This window comes from Oreochromis aureus, linkage group 11 (assembly GCF_013358895.1).
Source record: "Oreochromis aureus strain Israel breed Guangdong linkage group 11, ZZ_aureus, whole genome shotgun sequence".
Classification (NCBI taxonomy): Eukaryota; Metazoa; Chordata; class Actinopteri; order Cichliformes; family Cichlidae; genus Oreochromis; species Oreochromis aureus.
The window spans coordinates 37,836,825-37,856,828 of NC_052952.1; the positions used below are offsets into that span (position 1 = coordinate 37,836,825).

General features: G+C 45.7%; 1 protein-coding gene across 4 annotated transcripts in view; it reads right to left on the bottom strand.

Annotated features, from left to right (window-relative positions):
- Positions 1-20,004, bottom strand: part of col6a4a (collagen, type VI, alpha 4a) — a 72,827-nt gene that overhangs the window by 5,331 nt on the left and 47,492 nt on the right. For all 4 annotated transcript variants that reach the window (XM_039618979.1, XM_031755041.2, XM_039618980.1 and 1 more), the window contains 18 exons: positions 19,599-19,652; positions 18,792-18,854; positions 17,413-17,478; positions 17,059-17,112; positions 16,441-16,476; positions 16,055-16,117; positions 15,916-15,978; positions 13,022-13,084; positions 12,533-12,595; positions 12,405-12,455; positions 12,202-12,237; positions 7,683-7,745; positions 7,537-7,599; positions 6,455-6,490; positions 6,335-6,371; positions 6,244-6,255; positions 4,111-4,604; positions 663-750 (listed from right to left, as the gene is read on the bottom strand). In XM_039618979.1, the coding sequence (XP_039474913.1) occupies positions 663-750; positions 4,111-4,604; positions 6,244-6,255; positions 6,335-6,371; positions 6,455-6,490; positions 7,537-7,599; positions 7,683-7,745; positions 12,202-12,237; positions 12,405-12,455; positions 12,533-12,595; positions 13,022-13,084; positions 15,916-15,978; positions 16,055-16,117; positions 16,441-16,476; positions 17,059-17,112; positions 17,413-17,478; positions 18,792-18,854; positions 19,599-19,652 (1,405 nt within the window). The remainder of the gene's footprint in view (positions 1-662; positions 751-4,110; positions 4,605-6,243; positions 6,256-6,334; positions 6,372-6,454; positions 6,491-7,536; positions 7,600-7,682; positions 7,746-12,201; positions 12,238-12,404; positions 12,456-12,532; positions 12,596-13,021; positions 13,085-15,915; positions 15,979-16,054; positions 16,118-16,440; positions 16,477-17,058; positions 17,113-17,412; positions 17,479-18,791; positions 18,855-19,598; positions 19,653-20,004) is intronic.

The following is a 20,004-nucleotide window of genomic DNA, read 5'->3' on the forward strand; positions in this document are numbered from 1 at the left end:
GTTACCAGCCGTCAGCTACGAGAGAAAAGGATCCTGGTGTAGAAAGTAATATTAAATAAATTCTAACAACAGCTTATCAAGCTTAAACGTGCTGCTGTTGTTCAGCCGCTGGTTTCCTCTTTCTGGTGCAAAGTGGGCCAAAAACAAAGAAGAGAGACGGACTCGCGACAGAAAAGCCGATCAGCTGATCATTAAGCAGTTTCATGAAGTAGCGGCAGGAGAGGGAGGGAGAGAGGCAGTCGCTCCATATATCGGTTGTTAAGCTTAACGTGGGAATGCTTTACAAACATTCAGAGATGAACTTACACACTTGCTTTACTTCTCTCTGGGATAACTTCCTCGGAGATGAAATGCTGGTTTGGTAGAGAGGCTACAAATACACACAGCCGCTCTATCACGTGATGCACACTGCTCCGAAATGCTACGGTTATGAGCCGAGTTACGCCGTGTCGCAAGTTTTGTGAGGTGTTTTTTTTAATATTTAATGGATCGGATTACATTTTTTATTTTTCGCCGATATCCGATCCAGTAATTCAGATCAGTATCGGACCGATACCGATACGTAATATCGGATCGGTCCATCTCTAACAAGGACTGAGTCAGTATTAGTTTTACAGCCATGAAAAGTCAGAAGAAAGATCAGAGCAAAAAACGATGCTCACCGTAGCAGATGGCGCAGTTCCTGACCTTCCTGAGCCCGGTGGCCCGTTCTCCCAGCACCGTGAACACAAAGTTTCTCGAGTCATCAACCTGATGGGAAACATCATTAAACACAGCGCTGAGTACAAGCTTACAATTAAATCTACTCATTAGACATCGTTTTTCAGACGCAGACGATTTTCAGTGATTAAATCTGAGCTGGGAGAAAAAGCTTCCTTTGTTCGCAGAGAGACACTCGGAGTGAAGCACCGTTTGTCCTGAAGAGCCAGATGTTGTCCTGATGTTCCCATGTGTGAAAGAGCTGAATTCAGCTCAAATGGAAATGTGTTAGTTTGATCTTAATGAAAGGAGAGCAGAGCGGTCCTGGAGATGCATCATCATTGGCTCATGCTTTAGTTTCTCCTGGAGAAAGAAAAGTTGCAAAATCAGCACCGGTCCAGGTCCATCCATCACTCCTGCTCAACATATGAAGTACAGTGTCGTGGAAAATTCTTTATCCCCTCCCTAATTTCTTAGGAAAACCAGTGCTGGCTCTTTGGTCAGCGGGGGTTTTCTCCTGGGACCTCTCCCACAGAGGCCACGCTGTTCTGGATTCTTCTGTGAGCTTCCAGTTGAGTTGTCGATGCACTCTTGGAGTCATTTGGTCATCCAGTTGCTCCTGGGAAGGTTCAGCACTGTTCCAGGTTTTCTCCATGTGTGGATAACGGCTCTCACTGTGGAGTCCCACAGCCTTAGAAATGTCTCTGTGACCTTTCAGGCTGACTGGTGTGATGTGCTCCTGAGATCTTTTAGCCTGCTTTGTCAGACAGCTTTTATTTCAGGCATTTCCTGATTCAGCAGCTCTGGCAGTGAACATGAACTCAGCTGTCCAGAACACATGCTTCATCCCAGCTAACAAAGGGGGCTGTGGTACAGGGAGTGCAGAATTATTAGGCAAGTTGTATTTCTGAGGAATAATTTTATTATTGAACAACAACCATGTTCTCAGTGAACCCAAAAAACTCATTAATATCAAAGCTGAATGTTTTTGGAAGTAGTTTTTAGTTTGTTTTTAGTTTTAGCTATTTTAGGGGATATCTGTGTGTGCAGGTGACTATTACTGTGCATAATTATTAGGCAACTTTAACAAAAAACAAATATATACTCATTTCAATGATTTATTTTTACCAGTGAAACCAATATAACATCTCCACATTCACAAATATACATTTCTGACATTCAAAAACCAAACAAAAACAAATCAGCGACCAATATAGCCACCTTTCTTTGCAAGGACACTCAAAAGCCTGCCATCCATGGATTCTGTCAGTGTTTTGATCTGTTCACCATCAACATTGCGTGCAGCAGCAACCACAGCCTCCCAGACACTGTTCAGAGAGGTGTACTGTTTTCCCTCCTTGTAAATCTCACATTTGATGATGGACCACAGGTTCTCAATGGGGTTCAGATCAGGTGAACAAGGAGGCCATGTCATTAGTTTTTCTTCTTTTATACCCTTTCTTGCCAGCCACGCTGTGGAGTACTTGGACGCGTGTGATGGAGCATTGTCCTGCATGAAAATCATGTTTTTCTTGAAGGATGCAGACTTCTTCCTGTACCACTGCTTGAAGAAGGTGTCTTCCAGAAACTGGCAGTAGGACTGGGAGTTGAGCTTGACTCCATCCTCAACCCGAAAAGACCCCACAAGCTCATCTTTGATGATACCAGCCCAAACCAGTACTCCACCTCCACCTTGCTGGCGTCTGAGTGGGACTGGAGCTCTCTGCCTTTACCAATCCAGCCACGGGCCCATCCATCTGGCCCATCAAGACTCACTCTCATTTCATCAGTCCATAAAACCTTAGAAAAATCAGTCTTGAGATATTTCTTGGCCCAGTCTTGACGTTTCAGCTTGTGTGTCTTGTTCAGTGGTGGTCGTCTTTCAGCCTTTCTTACCTTGGCCATGAGTATTGCACACCTTGTGCTTTTGGGCACTCCAGTGATGTTGCAGCTCTGAAATATGGCCAAACTGGTGGCAAGTGGCATCTTGGCAGCTGCACGCTTGACTTTTCTCAGTTCATGGGCAGTTATTTTGCGCCTTGGTTTTTCCACACGCTTCTTGCGACCCTGTTGACTATTTTGAATGAAACGCTTGATTGTTCGATGATCACGCTTCAGAAGCTTTGCAATTTTAAGACTGCTGCATCCCTCTGCAAGATATCTCACTATTTTTGACTTTTCTGAGCCTGTCAAGTTCTTCTTTTGACCCATTTTGCCAAAGGAAAGGAAGTTGCCTAATAATTATGCACACCTGATATAGGGTGTTGATGTCATTAGACCACACCCCTTCTCATTACAGAGATGCACATCACCTAATATGCTTAATTGGTAGTAGGCTTTCGAGCCTATACAGCTTGGAGTAAGACAACATGCATGAAGAGGATGATGTGGACAAAATACTCATTTGCCTAGTAATTCTGTACTCCCTGTATTTTTGCAGGTAGGTTGAAATGAAATATTCATTTACTCATGTTATATTTGTCTAATATTAAAGTTTGATAGTCTGAAATGCTGAAAATACTTGACTGCACTGTATGTATAGTTTAGTATCTGACCTGGAACCTGTGCTGTGTGAGTCATCTTTATGTTTGCGTCTCAACATCCACACATACAACTTGAATTTGGCCACTGTCCTCTTCAAGCTTGTCCCTTCACCTGTGTGCACCTCTGGACTTGTTCCAGGGCTGGTTCCTGCTTGCGTCGTGTCATTAGCACGACCAGGAATACATTTGGTCCAAAGGTGCAGAAGAGACGACCTTGAAAGACAGATTGTCCAAGTTTTAACGAGTTAGGGTTTGTGGTCTTTATGTGTGCAGTGGCAGAACGTACCAAACGTGACCTCACCTATCATGCATCATTGGTCAAGGCCACAAGCGTGATTCCAGGCAAAACTCCTGGGACCCCTCCTGCGCCCCAGAAACTCTTCAAGTTTCCATGGTAGCTGCATCAGTCGCTATGACATTAACAGATGTTTTTATACTCGATACGCTGACGTCATCATTTCTGGTGTTGGTGTCTTGTAAAGAAAGTGGATTTTCTCTCCAAGAGTTTGGAGTTCTGGAAATCTGGAACTCCCACATTTATGAACTGTGGGCAGAGACCTCATCATCGTGTTCATGCGCCTCTGAAAACCATGCCAACCACATTCCTCACCAGCAGTAATGACTTCCCTTCTCACCTTCAAGCTAAATGGTGGCAGAGTTAGCATAAATTGGAGATTATGTATCGGAATTTCAGGAGCAGGACCACGCCTCCAAACACCAAACGATTCCTTTAGTCCTGTGCTAACATGCAACCTGCCCCTCGCTTCAGACCGAAGGCAAAACAGTCTGAAGGGACTGACCACTCTGTGCTGACACTGTCAACATCTGGATTAAAAACATCTGGTAGCTGCAGGTAAACGACACCTACCTGCATCGCTTGTTCAATATCAGGAGTGTTCCTCAGAGAGACGACGGCTGGAACAATGTTGAGGGCCCGGTACTCCATCGTGGCCGTTACAATGTCGTTAGCCCCCTCTGTAGGCCCGCTAGAAAAGAAGACGGCCACCTTCCTCATCATTATTCCTGCTCGGACTCGTTTGAAGATGTTCTGACCCACGAAGCGCATGGCGGCGCCCAGCTGCCGTTTGTTGGACGTCCTCTCCTGGGCGATGTTCCTCACGGCCTCTAGCAGCTGCGCCTTGCGCCGGTAGTCCTGGAAGCGGATCAGGTACTTGGTGTAGGTGTTGTATCCCACCACAGCGACACGCGCGCCGTGCGGGCAGTTACTCTCTGCGATGCTGATGTCATTCAGCAGGGAGAGGAGGGCGGAGCGCTGCCTACCAAAGTCCCCCGGGGTGACGTCATCAGACATGTCGAGACCGAACACCAGCTCGGTGGGGTAGGCCGGGCACGCTGACCGATCTGACCGTGAAAGAAGAGCTTGTGTTAAACTTTCAGCATCCACCCAGTCATCAGAGACCAGGTTGGTGTCACGTTCATATCAGCTTATACAAATCTGTTTACATAAAGGATATCTTTACAACAAACTGTAAAGCTAATCACAGAAGTGTGAGTCGGGGTAAAGGTGAGCAGAGAAGTGCCAGCAGCATCTATCAAAGGGAGGCTGTGAGTTTATTCCTCTCATGTTAACGTCCACGCTGATGAACCTCAGCTCTGTTTGATCATGCAAAGCTGCTCTTATACCGTCGGAGACTAAACAAGGACCGAAACAGTCGACGCGTGGATGATGGTGGTGCTGAAGGAACAATTCATCTTATTACCTTTGTGCCAGAAACCCAAGTTTGAATCACACGTCACAGACTCTCACATATGATCTGTATAATCCTTAGATACAACTCCTGGTTTCTGCGGTGAAGCCATACAAATAAAAACAGTTCATTAACCTGCTAGGACCTGCCGTCCACATACTGGGACGTCGCATTTTGGGTTGTGGAGACCACAATACTAAGTTTCGCTTTCAAAGGGGCCCATTGTTGCTTCTCATTTTGCTCCTGTGTTCAGACAGCAAACAAAGAGTTTTGCACATCATTGCTCAACTGTGACTTTATAGTTTTCTATCGAACACTATAAAGTCACAATAGCAAAGAGAAATTAAAACTGCCATGAAAGAGTCTTAGGAGGTAAAATATACTTTCTAATGAAACGTTTCAGGTCGAGGTCACAAATCTGTGTTTGGCTGATTGTTTCTTTGCTGTAAAACTGCTGTTTTCTTCCCCACATTTGAAAGGAGAATGATTTTTGGGTTGAGCGGCAGAGTTGAGTGTGTCCATGAGAAACATGGCCGTGGTGGATACTGGGCAGCAGTACAGCTGCCCACACACATTGTTTTACACTGATGTGTCAGCATGTTTCCAAGTAGTGCGACAAACCAAACACAATACAGTTCATTCTGAGACTGACTGTTGTTTTGAGCGCCTGGCACCACAGGTGAGCATGGAGCCTGCTACAGCGCTCAGCTGGAGCGTGACACCAAGCATGCCACGTGTGGCTGATCTGGATCGGACCTGCATCGCTGTTTGTGCAGAGTTTGTATAATTAAAAAAAATAAAACTGTGAATGAGTCAAAGATGCTCAGTGAGCACTGTAGTGGTGCAGAGAGAGAGAGAAGTGTGTGTTTCCAGTACAGAGACCTGCGGAGCGCAGCGCTTATCAGGAGTGGAAATATTCACAGCTGTGTAAACATCTGCACGGACCCACACATGCTTCAGATCCACAGACTCACCAGCATATATATATATATATATATATATATATATATATTTATGTATATTTTTCAACCACAGAGTTTGTAGCTTTCAGTAATTCTCAGAATTATTTTAAGAAAACCATTTTCACCATCCTGACACTAACGACGGCAATAAATGAGGAAATGATAAAATTCCTGAGGAGAAGAATCACAACAACAACACTGTGGTGAACCAAATGCTAATGCTGAAGCTTCAGAGAGTGCAGCCGTGTCCATCTTTGATATCCAGTCTGTGGCCATGGCTGCTGAGCTGTACTCACCACGATACCTGAGTGTTAGAGTGGAGACACGTACCAGCAGAGCAAGCTGGAGGGAGAACAAACAGCATTTAGAGACGTGCAGGTTTCATTTCCTGAGATGATGTGAGGATGTGAGGAAGTCTTACCACAGTTGTCCCTGATGTAGGTGATCAGCTGACAGTCCTGAGTCAAAAGGAAAGACCTGTGATTACATCCTGTACTAATGTTTCCTTAATGTGGGTGAGGTGGGTTTAAGGTGGACTTACAGTCATGGCTTTGCCTCCAGGAGAACCTCGGGGCCCCTGTGAACAGTGTGATATCTGACTAACATGACAGAAGAACCTTTCTCACATTTGATGACATCACACCAACAAAGACACATTTTGCCTCATTCACCCTTTGGTGTAAAGTCTTTCTATCGAACACTCGCACTCCGATGGAAGCATCAGAGAGCAGCTTGGGGTTAGGATCGTGCACACGGACATTTGGATCAAATCACCAACCTTTGGTTAGCAGGTGACCTGAGCTACAGCGTGAACCTCAGAGATCTTTTTTTTTTTTAAATTTGCTTATCAAGAGATAATACAAACTTATATACACTGTATGCATCTTACATGACATATTTTCTCAAACATTTCTTTCCCAAACATTTTAACTTTTCTTGTTAAACAAAAGACAAATTAAAATACAAAAAACAAGAACAAAAAACTGAGAAAAAAGAAAAAAAATGAAGAAAAAAAGTGAGTAAATTAGAAAAGATATGAAATAAATAAATAAAATAAAGTAAAATCAAAATCAAAAAACAAAAATTTAAATTAAACAATAAATAAATAAAAAATAAAAAAATAGAAAGGGGGAGGGGGGGGGGTGCTTAAATCCTATGCCTACCTTAAAAAAGAGTAAATTTCAAATTCTTCAGTCTAGTCTCAGGGTGGGTAAATTGCATTGTTCTAAATACTAAGGAAAAGATTTGAGATATTCCACAAAGGGTGTCCACTTGTGGATAAATTTTGCAGAACTACCTTTCACTGTGAGCTCCGAGATCTTTAAAAACCACACAAAGGATTTTCCAGTAATTTTAAATAAGACAGCGAGAAAACGGAGCTCTGTAAAGGACAGTAATACCTCTGGACCTGTTTAAATTAACCGTTAGAGTTAAGTTTGGGTGAAAATGCATTTTCCTTCATCGTTGTAAGAGAGGACTAAATAGAGCTGGAGGAAAACAAAAGTCTTCTTATAAACTAATCCACATCCAGAGATCATTCTGACTCCAGGCGCTCAGTTTGTGCAGCGTGATGTTAAGTCAGCCTAAAACCCGAGCAGCTTTCTAAAGCTTTTCCACACTCACCCTGTGTCCCGGATATCCTGGTTCTCCGGGAACTCCCGACTCTCCCGGCAAACCAGCGTTACCCTACGTGACCGGATCACAAACAAACATCACTGATGGACTCAAAGACCGAGCTTGACTCAGTTATCTGAGCAGTGGACTCTCACCCCTCGGCCACGGTTCCCTTTGGGCCCTGGATATCCTTTGGGTCCCTGCAGCCCCTCCTCGCCCTGCAGAGAAAGAAACACGGCTCATGATGTAACGTGTCTCTGACAAATCCAAACACAAGCCCTCAAGTCAACGGCCCCGAGTGCTTCCTGACCTCATCCCAAGAATAAATAAGAGCGTTCTTATCTCAGGCATCCAAAAGCTTCTGGACAAACACCAGCGAGTAAAACTGAAAATGTACTTATTTATAAAAGCGGCCGGTCTCTCATAAATCCTTTAAAAGGATCCAGTCGACTTTACCACAAAGCTGTGAGAGCTCAGTGATGCTCTGCTGTCTACCTTTTGTGTATGAATGTGTGCAGCAGGCAGCACAGCGAGGTGTTTATGAGCCACCAGTGTAGGCAGGCTTGTATTAGTTTTACAGGAGTCCTGGGCTGCAACCACGCAGCACCAGCAGAGGCTCCAGCAGGCAGTCCGGCCTCCCACGTTAACACATCCAACAGCAGAAATACAGTGGCTTGCAAAAGTTTTCGGCCCCCTTGAACTTTTCCACATTTTGTCACATTACAGCCACAAACTAGAGATGGCACGATACCACTTTTTTATGTCCGATACCGATATCATAAATTTGGATATCTGCCGATACCGATATGAATCTGATATAGTGTGTTTTTTTTAATCAATAAAACTGTTTTTTTAATATCTTGCTGCATTTTGTATAAATGGTAAATGTAAATGGCCTGTATTTGTATAGCACTTTACACATCCAGTCATCCATCCATTCACACACTGGTGATGGCAGCTACATTGTAGCCACAGCTGCCCTGGGGCGCACTGACAGAGGTGAGGCTGCCGGACACTGGCGCCACCGGGCCCTCTGACCACCACCAGTAGGCAACGGGTGAAGTGTCTTGCCCAAGGACACAACGACCTAGACTGTCCAAGCTGGGGCTCGAACCGGCAACCTTCCGATTACAAGGCGAACTCCCAACTCTTGAGCCACGATCGCCCACGTTCATACTCAAGTTTAAATAAACAACAACACTAAAGCTATTCTGTTATACCTGTATGTAAAAAATACACTGCACCCAAAATATTTCATAGTTCAGCAACACTGATCAATCTAATAAACTTAAACCTGCTCCATCCTCCCTATTCTGGTATTTTAAAGAGTACTTTGCAGAAATATTAAGCAACCTAACTAATAGGGTTGCAAACTCCTAGCAAAAAAATAATAGGGAACCACCCACCCTCCACCTCATGATGCTTAATCGACGTAATCAACTTTAATTTGATGCAGGGTGAAAAAAAATGCACAGAAATAAATTATTTTTCAAGAATAATTAAATAGATTCAACATCTTTCTTCAACAGAATTGCAGACTGCACAGATGGTACCTTCCCAAAGGAAAAAGTACTATAGCTTACTAGGGTATATTAGACTTAACAGTTACTATATACAGTAATGGACTTCTATACATTTTACATCAGATTAAAACTTTGGGTGTAAGATTCCGATAATTATTTATTAAAAGTGAGACATTTTAAATGAGAATAAGAAAGAAAAGTATGTCTTTGTGCCCCCTTTTCCCTGTTCATGCCCTATCGGCCCCCCTGGCTACACTTTGCTAGATCCGCCCCTGCACAGTTACCAGCCGTCAGCTACGTAGAAAAGGATCCTGGTGTAGAAAGTAATATTAAATACATTCTAACAATAGCTTATCAAGCTTAAACGTGCTGCTGTTGTTCAGCCGCTGGTTTCCTCTTTCTGGCGCAAAGTGGGCCAAAAACAAAGAAGAGAGACGGACTCGCGACAGAAAAGCCGATCAGCTGATCATTGATCAGTTTCATGATTGAAGTAGCAGCAGCAGAGGGAGAGAGAGGCAGTCGCTCCATATATCGGTTGTTAAGCTTAACGTGGGAACGCTTTACAAACATTCAGAGATGAACTTACACACTTGCTTTACTTCTCTCTGGGATAACTTCCTCGGAGATGAAATGCTGGTTTGGTAGCGAGGCTACAAATACACACAGCCGCTCTATCAGGTGAGCACACTGCTCTGATGTGCTACGGTTATGAGCCGAGTTACGCCGTGTCGCAAGTTTTGTGAGGTGATTTTTTGATATTTAATGGATCGGATTACATTTTTTGTTTCTCTCCGATATCCGATCCAGTAATTTAGGTCAGTATCGGACCGATACCGATACGTAATATCGGATCGGTCCATCTCTACCACAAACATGAATCAGTGTTATTGGGATTCCAGGTGAAAGACCAATACAAAGTGGTGTACACGTGAGAAGTGGAACGAAAATCATACATGATTCCAAACATTTTTTTTACAAATAAATAACTGCAAAGTGGGGTGTGCGTAATTATTCAGCCCCCTGAGTCAATACTTTGTAGAACCACCTTTTGCTGCAATTCCAGCTGCCAGTCTTTTAGGGTATGTCTCTACCAGCTTTGCACATCTACAGACTGATTCTTGCCCATTCTTCTTTGCAAAACAGCTCCAGCTCAGTCAGATTAGATGGACAGCGTTTGTGAACAGCAGTTTTCAGATCTTGCCACAGATTCTGGATTGGATTTAGACACCAGACAGGTCAGGGATAAAGTTATTGAGAAATTTAAAGCAGGCTTAGGCTACAAAAAGATTTCCCAAGCCTTGAACATCCCACGGAGCACTGTTCAAGCCATCATTCAGAAATGGAAGGAGTATGGCACAACTGTAAACCTACCAAGACAAGGCCGTCCACCTAAACTCACAGGCCGAACAAGGAGAGCGCTGATCAGAAATGCAGCCAAGAGGCCCATGGTGACTCTGGACGAGCTGCAGAGATCTACAGCTCAGGTGGGGGAATCTGTCCATAGGACAACTATTAGTCGTGCACTGCACAAAGGTGGCCTTTATGGAAGAGTGGCGAGAAGAAAGCCATTGTTAACAGAAAACCATAAGAAGTCCCGTTTGCAGTTTGCCACAAGCCATGTGGGGGACACAGCAAACATGTGGAAGAAGGTGCTCTGGTCAGATGAGACCAAAATGGAACTTTTTGGCCAAAATGCAAAACACTATGTGTGGCAGAAAACTAACACTGCACATCACTCTGAACACACCATCCCCACTGTCAAATATGGTGGTGGCAGCATCATGCTCTGGGGGTGCTTCTCTTCAGCAGGGACAGGGAAGCTGGTCAGAGTTGATGGGACGATGGATGGAGCCAAATACAGGGCAATCTTGGAAGAAAACCTCTTGGAGTCTGCAAAAGACTTGAGACTGGGGCGGAGGTTCACCTTCCAGCAGGACAACGACCCTAAACATAAAGCCAGGGCAACAATGGAACGGTTTAAAACAAAACATATCCATGTGTTAGAATGGCCCAGTCAAAGTCCAGATCTAAATCCAATCGAGAATCTGTGGCAAGATCTGAAAACTGCTGTTCACAAACGCTGTCCATCTAATCTGACTGAGCTGGAGCTGTTTTGCAAAGAAGAATGGGCAAGGATTTCAGTCTGTAGATGTGCAAAGCTGGTAGAGACATACCCTAAAAGACTGGCAGCTGTAACTGCAGCAAAAGGTGGTTCTACAAAGTATTGACTCAGGGGGCTGAATAATTACGCACACCCCACTTTGCAGTTATTTATTTGTAAAAAATGTTTGGAATCATGTTTGATTTTCGTTCCACTTCTCACGTGTACACCACTTTGTATTGGTCTTTCACCTGGAATTCCAATAACATTGATTCATGTTTGTGGCTGTAATGTGACAAAATGTGGGAAAGTTCAAGGGGGCCGAATACTTTTGCAAGCCACTGTAAATGTTTATTTGACTGCAAACATTAAAGTTTCTTGGCTACTAACAGAAACAGTCCTAATTGGACCGTTGTGGAAACGTTTTTGCTGCACAGGTGGGCGTGGCTTACACCAGCCCGTGCAACGACTTGATCCACTGAAGAGCTCCTGAACAGTGTTTCTGTGTTTCTGCCCAGTTTCAGTGCAGCTTTGATACGTTTGCTGTGTAACCTCTGAACTCGCTGACCTCACAGGTCCACTCTGATTCGTCCACGCCACGAACACCTGCTGACGTCCAGAAGCAGCACGAGCGAGCAGCACCTGCTGTTTGCATCAGTTTGAATGATGTGGGAAAGCAAACAGGCCGATTTCACTGCATCACTCTCAGAGCGAACAGCAGAATCACACATCAGTTTTACACCTGCAGGTGTTTCCAGGTGCTCAGGTTAGATATGAATCACAGCAAACACGCAGATTATTTTGTATTCGCAGCATTTTCGTGGACGGCTCTGTGAGCTCCTGAGCTCGGTGGACTTAAAAACTCTCATGTTGGACTTCTGTTAGCCTGAAACGTTCCAGCAGCCCGCTCCGATGTTTGGATCCTAACTTGTTTCTGATCCGTTCCCAGCAGGCCGCCTTCATTTCCTGTCTGTGTGTTTACTGTGATTTAATGTGAATGCCAGGATGGATTCAATCTGATCTGCTGTCCGTGGAAAACAGTGAACTCACCCGAAGACCGGGATAACCAGGGAAACCGGGATCACCCTGCAAGAGACGGCAAGAAATCCTCATAACTGTGAACATTGTTATGAATGTGAAGCAGAGTGCTCTTACTTCATTCAGACAAGCAGAAGGAGATGGATGTTTAGACTGCTGTGACTTCAGCAGAGTCAGGAGGATAAAGTACACAATTGTTTATTATGAAGGGTCACCTTTGCACCTCGAGGTCCTGCGGGTCCGTAACCATCCCGGCCGTCCTGACCCTGAAACGCAGACAGTCAGAGCCACTGACATCTAATCAAACTGTTTATCTGAACAGAGCAGGCTCTCGGCTCCTTACCGGCATTCCTCGGGGTCCGTCCGGTCCCAGTGCGCCCTTATCACCGGGATCTCCTGGTTGGCCCTTTAACAACAACAACAGTTAGTCTGTCATGGTGACTGAAGATAACCGCCCCCTTCATATCAACTGGATTAACCCTCCACTGGCTCTATACGTGTGGGTTCAGACTGATAACCAGGCCAGCTAGCATAGACCGATAACTGGTTAAAAGGCTAAACTGGAGGCTTCACAATTAAAGCGGATGACATCGTGGTGGCCACGCCCCCTTTTTTCCCCATGTACCCTGTATGGATGTACGTGTATGACCAACTTCCTGCCTTCAGGCCCTGCTGGGTGGAAACTGTGCAGGATGTAATCTCTTCATCTGACCTCTTAGAGTATTCATCAGCTAATCTCATAAATGTGATATCAGTTTTTGATCTTATCTGATGTGATGCGGGGACGTTTGCTTTATCAGATGTTAAATGATGAGGCGCTGATGTCACACACCTTCTGTCCGTTACCACCGATCCGTCCAGGTAATCCCGGGTCTCCAGCAGGACCTGGTTCACCCTGGAGGAAGAACCAGCAGAGTCAGAGTCACACACAGTTCCCTTTTATCTGATTATCCCTGAATGCATCGTGGACAGTAATGTTTGAAAACAGCTCAGAGCCCGTCGGTCTGAGGGCCTCACATAAATCTCCGCTCATCATCAACTTTAACGGTGCTTACCCAAACAGGTGAAGAGTAAAGAAGGACACTGCTGAGCGCTGCCAAGTGATAAATCTGAGCTGTCGTCTGGACTTTTATTGGTCCTAAATCTCTGCTCAGCAGCTCCTCAGTAATTTTTTATGTGATTGTCTCTGAGCTCCAAAGAGGAAAAGATTTTCTAACAACAGCTCAGGACTGAGCACATCTGGTAAAAGAGTTAAAGCTTAGACTGTGACACACGATGTATTTGAATGAGGGAGAGTGGAGCAGACGTAGCTCTGGGCCGTGGACGACCTCCACCTGGAACAACTGTCTGTCAGTGTTTTCGTTGGCTTCATGCAGCTCTGCCACACGCTGAAGATAAAAAGCTGAGAGACGTGGTGACGGAAGCAAACACAGCTGACTCCAGACTAAACTCGGATCGCTTTGATTTTGTTTAAAGTTCCCTCTGAGGGGGACGCTGAACGGTCACAGCTTAAAGACTCGTGGAGCTGTGGGGACAGTTCACCCCAAAACTCAAATGTACACGTCTGTGCCTCCGGCCTGCGTCCAGCTTTACGGATGAAGGCTTCAATAAATAACAGACCGCACAGCTAAAGCATATAGTTAGGGCTGGACCAGGTGACCCTGAATCCTCCCTTAGTTATGCTGCAACAGGTGTAGGCTGCTGGGGGATTCCCATGATGCACTGAGTATTTCTTCTTCACTCACTATGTGTTAATAGACCTCTCTGCATCGAATCATATCTGTTATTAATCTCTGTCTCTCTTCCACAGCATGTCTTTATCCTGTCTTCCTTCTCTCACTCCAACCAATCACAGCAGATGGCCCCGCCCCTCCCTGAGCCTGGTTCTGCCGGAGGTTTCTTCCTGTTAAAAGGGAGTTTTTCCTTCCCACTGTCGCCAAAGTGCTTGCTCATAGGGGGTCATATGATTGTTGGGTTTTTCTCTGTATGTATTATTGTAGGGTCGACCTTACAATATAAAGCACCTTGAAGCGACTGTTGTTGTGATTTGGTGCTGTATAAATAACCTTTCATTGAATTGAATTGACCCTTGAATTGAACAGCTCTCACCTTCAACTGCTCAAAGTACCAAAAAATACATTAGAAATCTCAGCAGCAGCGTCTCTTTGCAGGATCTGGTTACACACATCAAAAATGTATTTCACTCTTTATTATATTTTTTATGTTCTGTTACATTATTGTGCATTTTCCTGGCATTTATATTGTTCCCTCTTACTGACCACTCACGGCTCTTTAAACTGCTCATCAAAAACTAAGTGAATGAATAAATCAATGAGTAAGCAGGCTCTAAGCTGTAAGCGCTTTTGGTTGGTGGATGTATACGCTGAAAGAAAATAGTTCCTATGTAAAGCTGGGTCGTGATCTTTGAGAACGAGTGTCACTTATGACTTTTGGCACAACAACAACAAGTTCCCCTCTCTCCTCCTCTGCAGCTCTGCAGCTGACATCTCCGACACCGGATGAGAAGCACTGCAGGCCAGACGAAGAACAGCTGCAGGACGAAATGAACCGTCCCGTTATTCATTAATAACCAATCATGCTGCAATGGAGAGTGACGACTCTGGGGCGCAAGCAGCACTCAAGAGCATTCATTCTTGTTGGCGATGGATTTTATGTCCTCGTTTAGCTCGTTGGAAAGAAATCCTTTGGTTTAAACAACCTCCATGCAGAGCTGCACGCAGAGCCGCATGCAGAGCGCTGTGCATGGAGGTCAAACAACTTGTACCAAATACAACGAGCATTTAACGAGATGACTTTTTTAAGATGTGCAGGTTCTAAAGTTATGACATGACAGCAGCTTCAGGGAAGATGGGCCCAGACTGCAGAGGTCCAGATGTTGGCAGCTGCAGCAGCGACCGTCACACTCGGGATTTATGAAACGCAGCGATGAAGGTGACAAATATGACGACCACAAAATGAGCCCGCAGCGAAATGAGCCTTAACGAGGATGAAGAAATGAAAACCTCAGTGTCTCCAGAGACTCACAAACCAGGCCGTGGTTTTGGAAATCGACCGTTTCTGTGTCGCATCTCGTGATTCTGCAGCTTTCATAAGTGTGTTTATGTAATAAAGGGCAGATTCAGGTTAAAGTCGTCATGATGAGCAGACTCCACGGTTCAGGGTTTGGGCCTTCAGCTACACAGATAGGATCTTTGGGAGAAGCTGAACACACATCAGGGGCCACTGTTATCAGGTGCAAACTGCTGAAACAAGACATTTCTACCACAAAGCCGACGTGAGGGAAATCTAAACTTCCAGATTGAAAAGCAGAGCCAGCTGATCCCATCAGGCTGATCTGCAACTTTACCAAATGTGATGCAGCAAAGAACATCAAATGTTTCATCGGCGTTTGCAGCAGCCCTGGGTGGCCTCCTCATTCTGGCCCTTTGGGGGAAAAACTCACAAAAACTCCTGAAGATGTTTTGCAGTCAGCATCGACCCCGAGGAGGAAAGACTGAAGCTCCAGCAGCAGCGGGGAGCTGAGCTTCATGAATGAACACCTGAACCCTAACCATGAAACCATGAAACCATCCACCAATCAGTCTGCAAATCGATTTAAAGCTGCTCCTCTTCTTCTTTCGCTGTGGGTCTGCTCCTGCGGTGACTCGAGGAGACTGCTGGAGCAAGACAATAAAAATCAGCTTTTTCAATAAATGATCAGCTGACCTGAGGTCCAGGAAGGCCGGGGATTCCTCTCGGGCCAGGCTGACCTCTGACCCCTCTGGGACCCTGCAGAGACAAAGGCTAGCGTGTTAGCAGCAGCATGTGGACATTAAATCTGACTCTTCCTGCCCTGAAGGCTCACCTGTGGACCAGAAGCACCTGGGCTGCCTTCTAGTCCCAGATCTCCAGGTGGTCCAGCTGCACCCTGCAGAGAACACACACACACACACACACACACACACACACACACACACACACACACACACACACACGTTTTCATATCTTAGTGAGGACATCTCAGTCACATCTTTCCCCAGCTGTGTACCCTGACACTAAAACCACCTAACCAGCCTAAAAATGTCTTCAAACTCGTGAGGACGGACATTTGGTCCCCACAGGTAGAGTGGGATGCCAATTTTCTGTCCTCACAAAGATGCCTAAACCTGCACACACACACACACACACACACACACACACACACACACACACACACACACGTTTGCAGCTCCAAGTGTGTTGGTGTCCTACCTTGTCACCCAGTCGTCCCCGTCTTCCGTTCAGTCCCTGAGGAGAAGTCCACATATCTGCTCAATAATCTCACAGCTGTTACAGCATTACTGATTTATACACGATCACATGACAGGCTGCCCCATTGGATTATGGGATGCTTTTCTGGAGCTGCTCAGCTGCTGATTTCACTCAGTCAAGCTGTCTCTGGGCGTTTGAGGATGGAGTGAGGAAGACTTTAAGCTCTTCTAAGACTTCCATCCAGGCAGGCTGGCTCGGTGCCTGCAGGGCTGATTTCACCCGTTTATTTGAAATATTTTTCTGCAAATGTTTTTATTAAGATGGTTAAAGAAAAAACAGCGTTCACGAAGAGCTGGCAGGAAGTTCATTCACAAGGTTTTAGTGAGTGAGAGACGACTTCCAGCTGCCAGAAGCAGGCGGCTAACTTTGGTAAGAGATCTGTGCGAACGCTGAGCTAATGCTAGTTAGTGTCTCGTGTTTGACTCGCTGCCCCATCCTGTGGTTCATGGTAGTATTACATGAGAGTACAGGATTGTTTGGCTGATATCTCATCATAGCTGCTTTAATAATCCTGGAAAAATAAGATCTGCTCCTCGTGCTGAGAATGAAGAAGCTCACCGGGTTTCCGACGATCCCGGACTCTCCGGACCGGCCGTCCTGCCCAGGTGCTCCCTGTGGATTTGAACACATGACACTTCAGTGCAGGGATTCGAGATGGCGATGACACCAGCACGCTTTTTAAACAGACGTGCATACGCAGCAGGAATCTGTTAGAGAAACCTCAAAGTCAGACTTTGAGGTTTCACATCAGTGCTGGAAATCAGAGAAATGAAGTCTTTTCCAAACAGATGTCAGCAGGTTTGCCCTCAAACACAGATAAAGAGAATCGAGGTGTCTACTTTTATTTATGTGAGACACATTTCTGCTGCGCCTGCAGGATGACCAGAGCGTCTGCTCTGGGACTTGTCTCACCGGTAGCCCGGCGTTTCCTGGGTCTCCTTTGGCTCCTGGGGAGGTGTTATCGGCCCCCGGTTGTCCCTGTCAGAAGAAAGACGAAGCCACAGATTAAAGTCAGTCAGCTTCCAGCTGTGGCCCAGCTGTGCTCCACGCAAACATTTATTAAAAATATATGTGATGGCAGACGGGCTGTGGTTACTCTGAGTGTGTGGTTCGGTCGCAGCTCGCCTCGCGTTAGCGCCGGCGTCAGCGAGGACTGTTCCGGAGTCCAGGATTACAGAGCTGGAATCCGCTGCCCTCAGTCCCGTTTGTGCCACATTAAAAACCCTCGTGGTGCTCAAACATTTGTAGTTGTCCTCCAAAGCGATAAACATAATATACCTGAATACCAGTTTGATCATCAGAACACAGTTTCATGTCCCCACCTCACAGTTTAAGACTTTCTGGTTTTGGTTGGTGCAGCTGGTTTCTGCACTGAAACATCCAGACTGAAGCTCTCAGATTCAGCTTCCTGTCTGAGGACAGACGACCGGCTCGTGTGAGAGTCTCATCTCCAGATCTGAACTCTCTCTGTGTTTGTTTGTGTTTCAGGCGCCGGCCTTCATCGCTCCTCGACAAACAAACACAGTCTCACAAACACACCGATGACTTTAAGCATCTGCTTTTCATGCACAGATTAATACGCTCGTGTGTGATGAACATCCTGGCTGTCTGGGTTTCATCACAGTTTGCTATTAAAAAGCCCTGACAAAGTTCAAAGCTTTGCCTCAATAAATACAGGAAAGAAGAAGAATGTGCACCCCCCCCCACGCCCACACACCCACTTTAACTTTAACACTTTAACCCAGTTAAAGGCGGGGTTTGTGGTGCGCTTTGGCTTCGGCCCATTTGCTCGCTGGCACCACGGGGTGGAGGGGTGGGCGGGGTGGGGGTGGGAAGTGCATGCCTGGGCCTTCCCCCTGTGGGACATGGTCACCGCTCCCCGCGGGACGCTTCTGCCCCTCCCTGGGATGCGGGTGCTTCTTGGTCCCGGGGTGCATGGCTGGAGGTTGTGGTTTGGTTGTTGGCGCGCTCTCTTGGTGGCTCGGGTTGGCTGCTTTATTCTACCCCTGCCTCTCCATGCTATAGCACATATAATAAGTCATAACTGAAATAGCACAAATGGAAATGAATAAATAAACATGAACTAGAGGAGCCTACATGTATCTGTTCTTGGAAAAGCTAAATGTGTTCGGCATCACAATTCAGGGTGCAGAAGCTGGCAGACAGGACAGGATATCAAAAACCAAGAAGAAGAAATGTTGATGTAAGGAGGAGAGAAAACACGAAAAAGCCGAAAACAGCTCAGAGAGGAGGAGAGACGAGAGAAGACGAGGAAATGTTTGGACACTCACCGGATCTCCTCTCAGTCCTTGCTGTCCTTTCACCCCCGTCTCCCCCCTAATTCCTGGGATACCCTAAGGACGAGAGTTCAAGCCATCACTATAAGCAGAGGTCAAAGGTCAGCAACAACCAGCATCATTCCTCTAAATCCCACTGTTTTGGATCATTACAGCCTCATTTCTAAAGACACCAAGACGGCTTTACTGAAACTCACTAACGGCACGTGCAGATACAGGCGGTTGTAGCTCGGCAACCTTTGACCCCTCCGATCGTCCCACTCTTATTAACACATGACTGATCTGGCTGCTCTCAGGAGCCTCTCATCATAAACTGACATGTTTCAGAACTGATGCTAACATCTGTAACATCTGCTAACTGCTATCTGCTGTGCAGATGCCACACAGCCCGTCTCCTTCCTCGGTGAAAACCTCACTGCCGTTAATCATCAGATGTTTCAGATTTCCTCCAGCTCAGTCCCGACGTTCTCGTGTTCGACTGTTTCTTTAAAGAGGTCGGTCGTTACGTGAGCCAACATTTGAAGTGTGCAGTATTTGAAATTTGTCCTCTACTGTCACCCAATCATGTAAAATAACTTTTAGTTCACACTTTTTCTCCCGCCGTGATTCCTGTGAGTCACTTTGAAATGTGCATCTCTGTCTGTCCTCCTTAACAACCTCCAACGGTCCAAAACAAACCGCTGCCTCATTCTTAGTTCCCTTCACTGACTTCAGTGAAATTCAGAATTCATTTGAAAATTGTCCTAAAAAGTTTCGACGTTATTAATAACATTATATAGTTGTTTTTGTTTGTTTTTTTACCGGGTTGCCGGGGTGTCCTCTCTCTCCTCGGGCTCCATCCTGTCCTGTCAGTCCCTGCCGACACAGAAACACAGGAATGCCATTAAGCATGGAAAACCCCTCCAATCAGCTCCCTTCCTGAGCACGCCCGTTAGTTTCCTCCATGATGAGGACAGAAACTCAGTCCTCTCCATCAGTGAGTCAAATCTGAGCTGAAGCTTTGGATCATTGTCACTGACTCTTCAGGCTGTTTACTAATCATTTTTATGGTGGCGGTAATATGATCAACATTTGATGCATGATGAAAATGAAAGTTGACCATCGAGGCAGGAAAAGCAGCGCACTGACATGCTGTGTTTGTACTCTCCGTGTGCTTTCACTGCCTGTGAGCTCTGACAGAACCTGCTTTTAATGGCTGAGCGCCGTT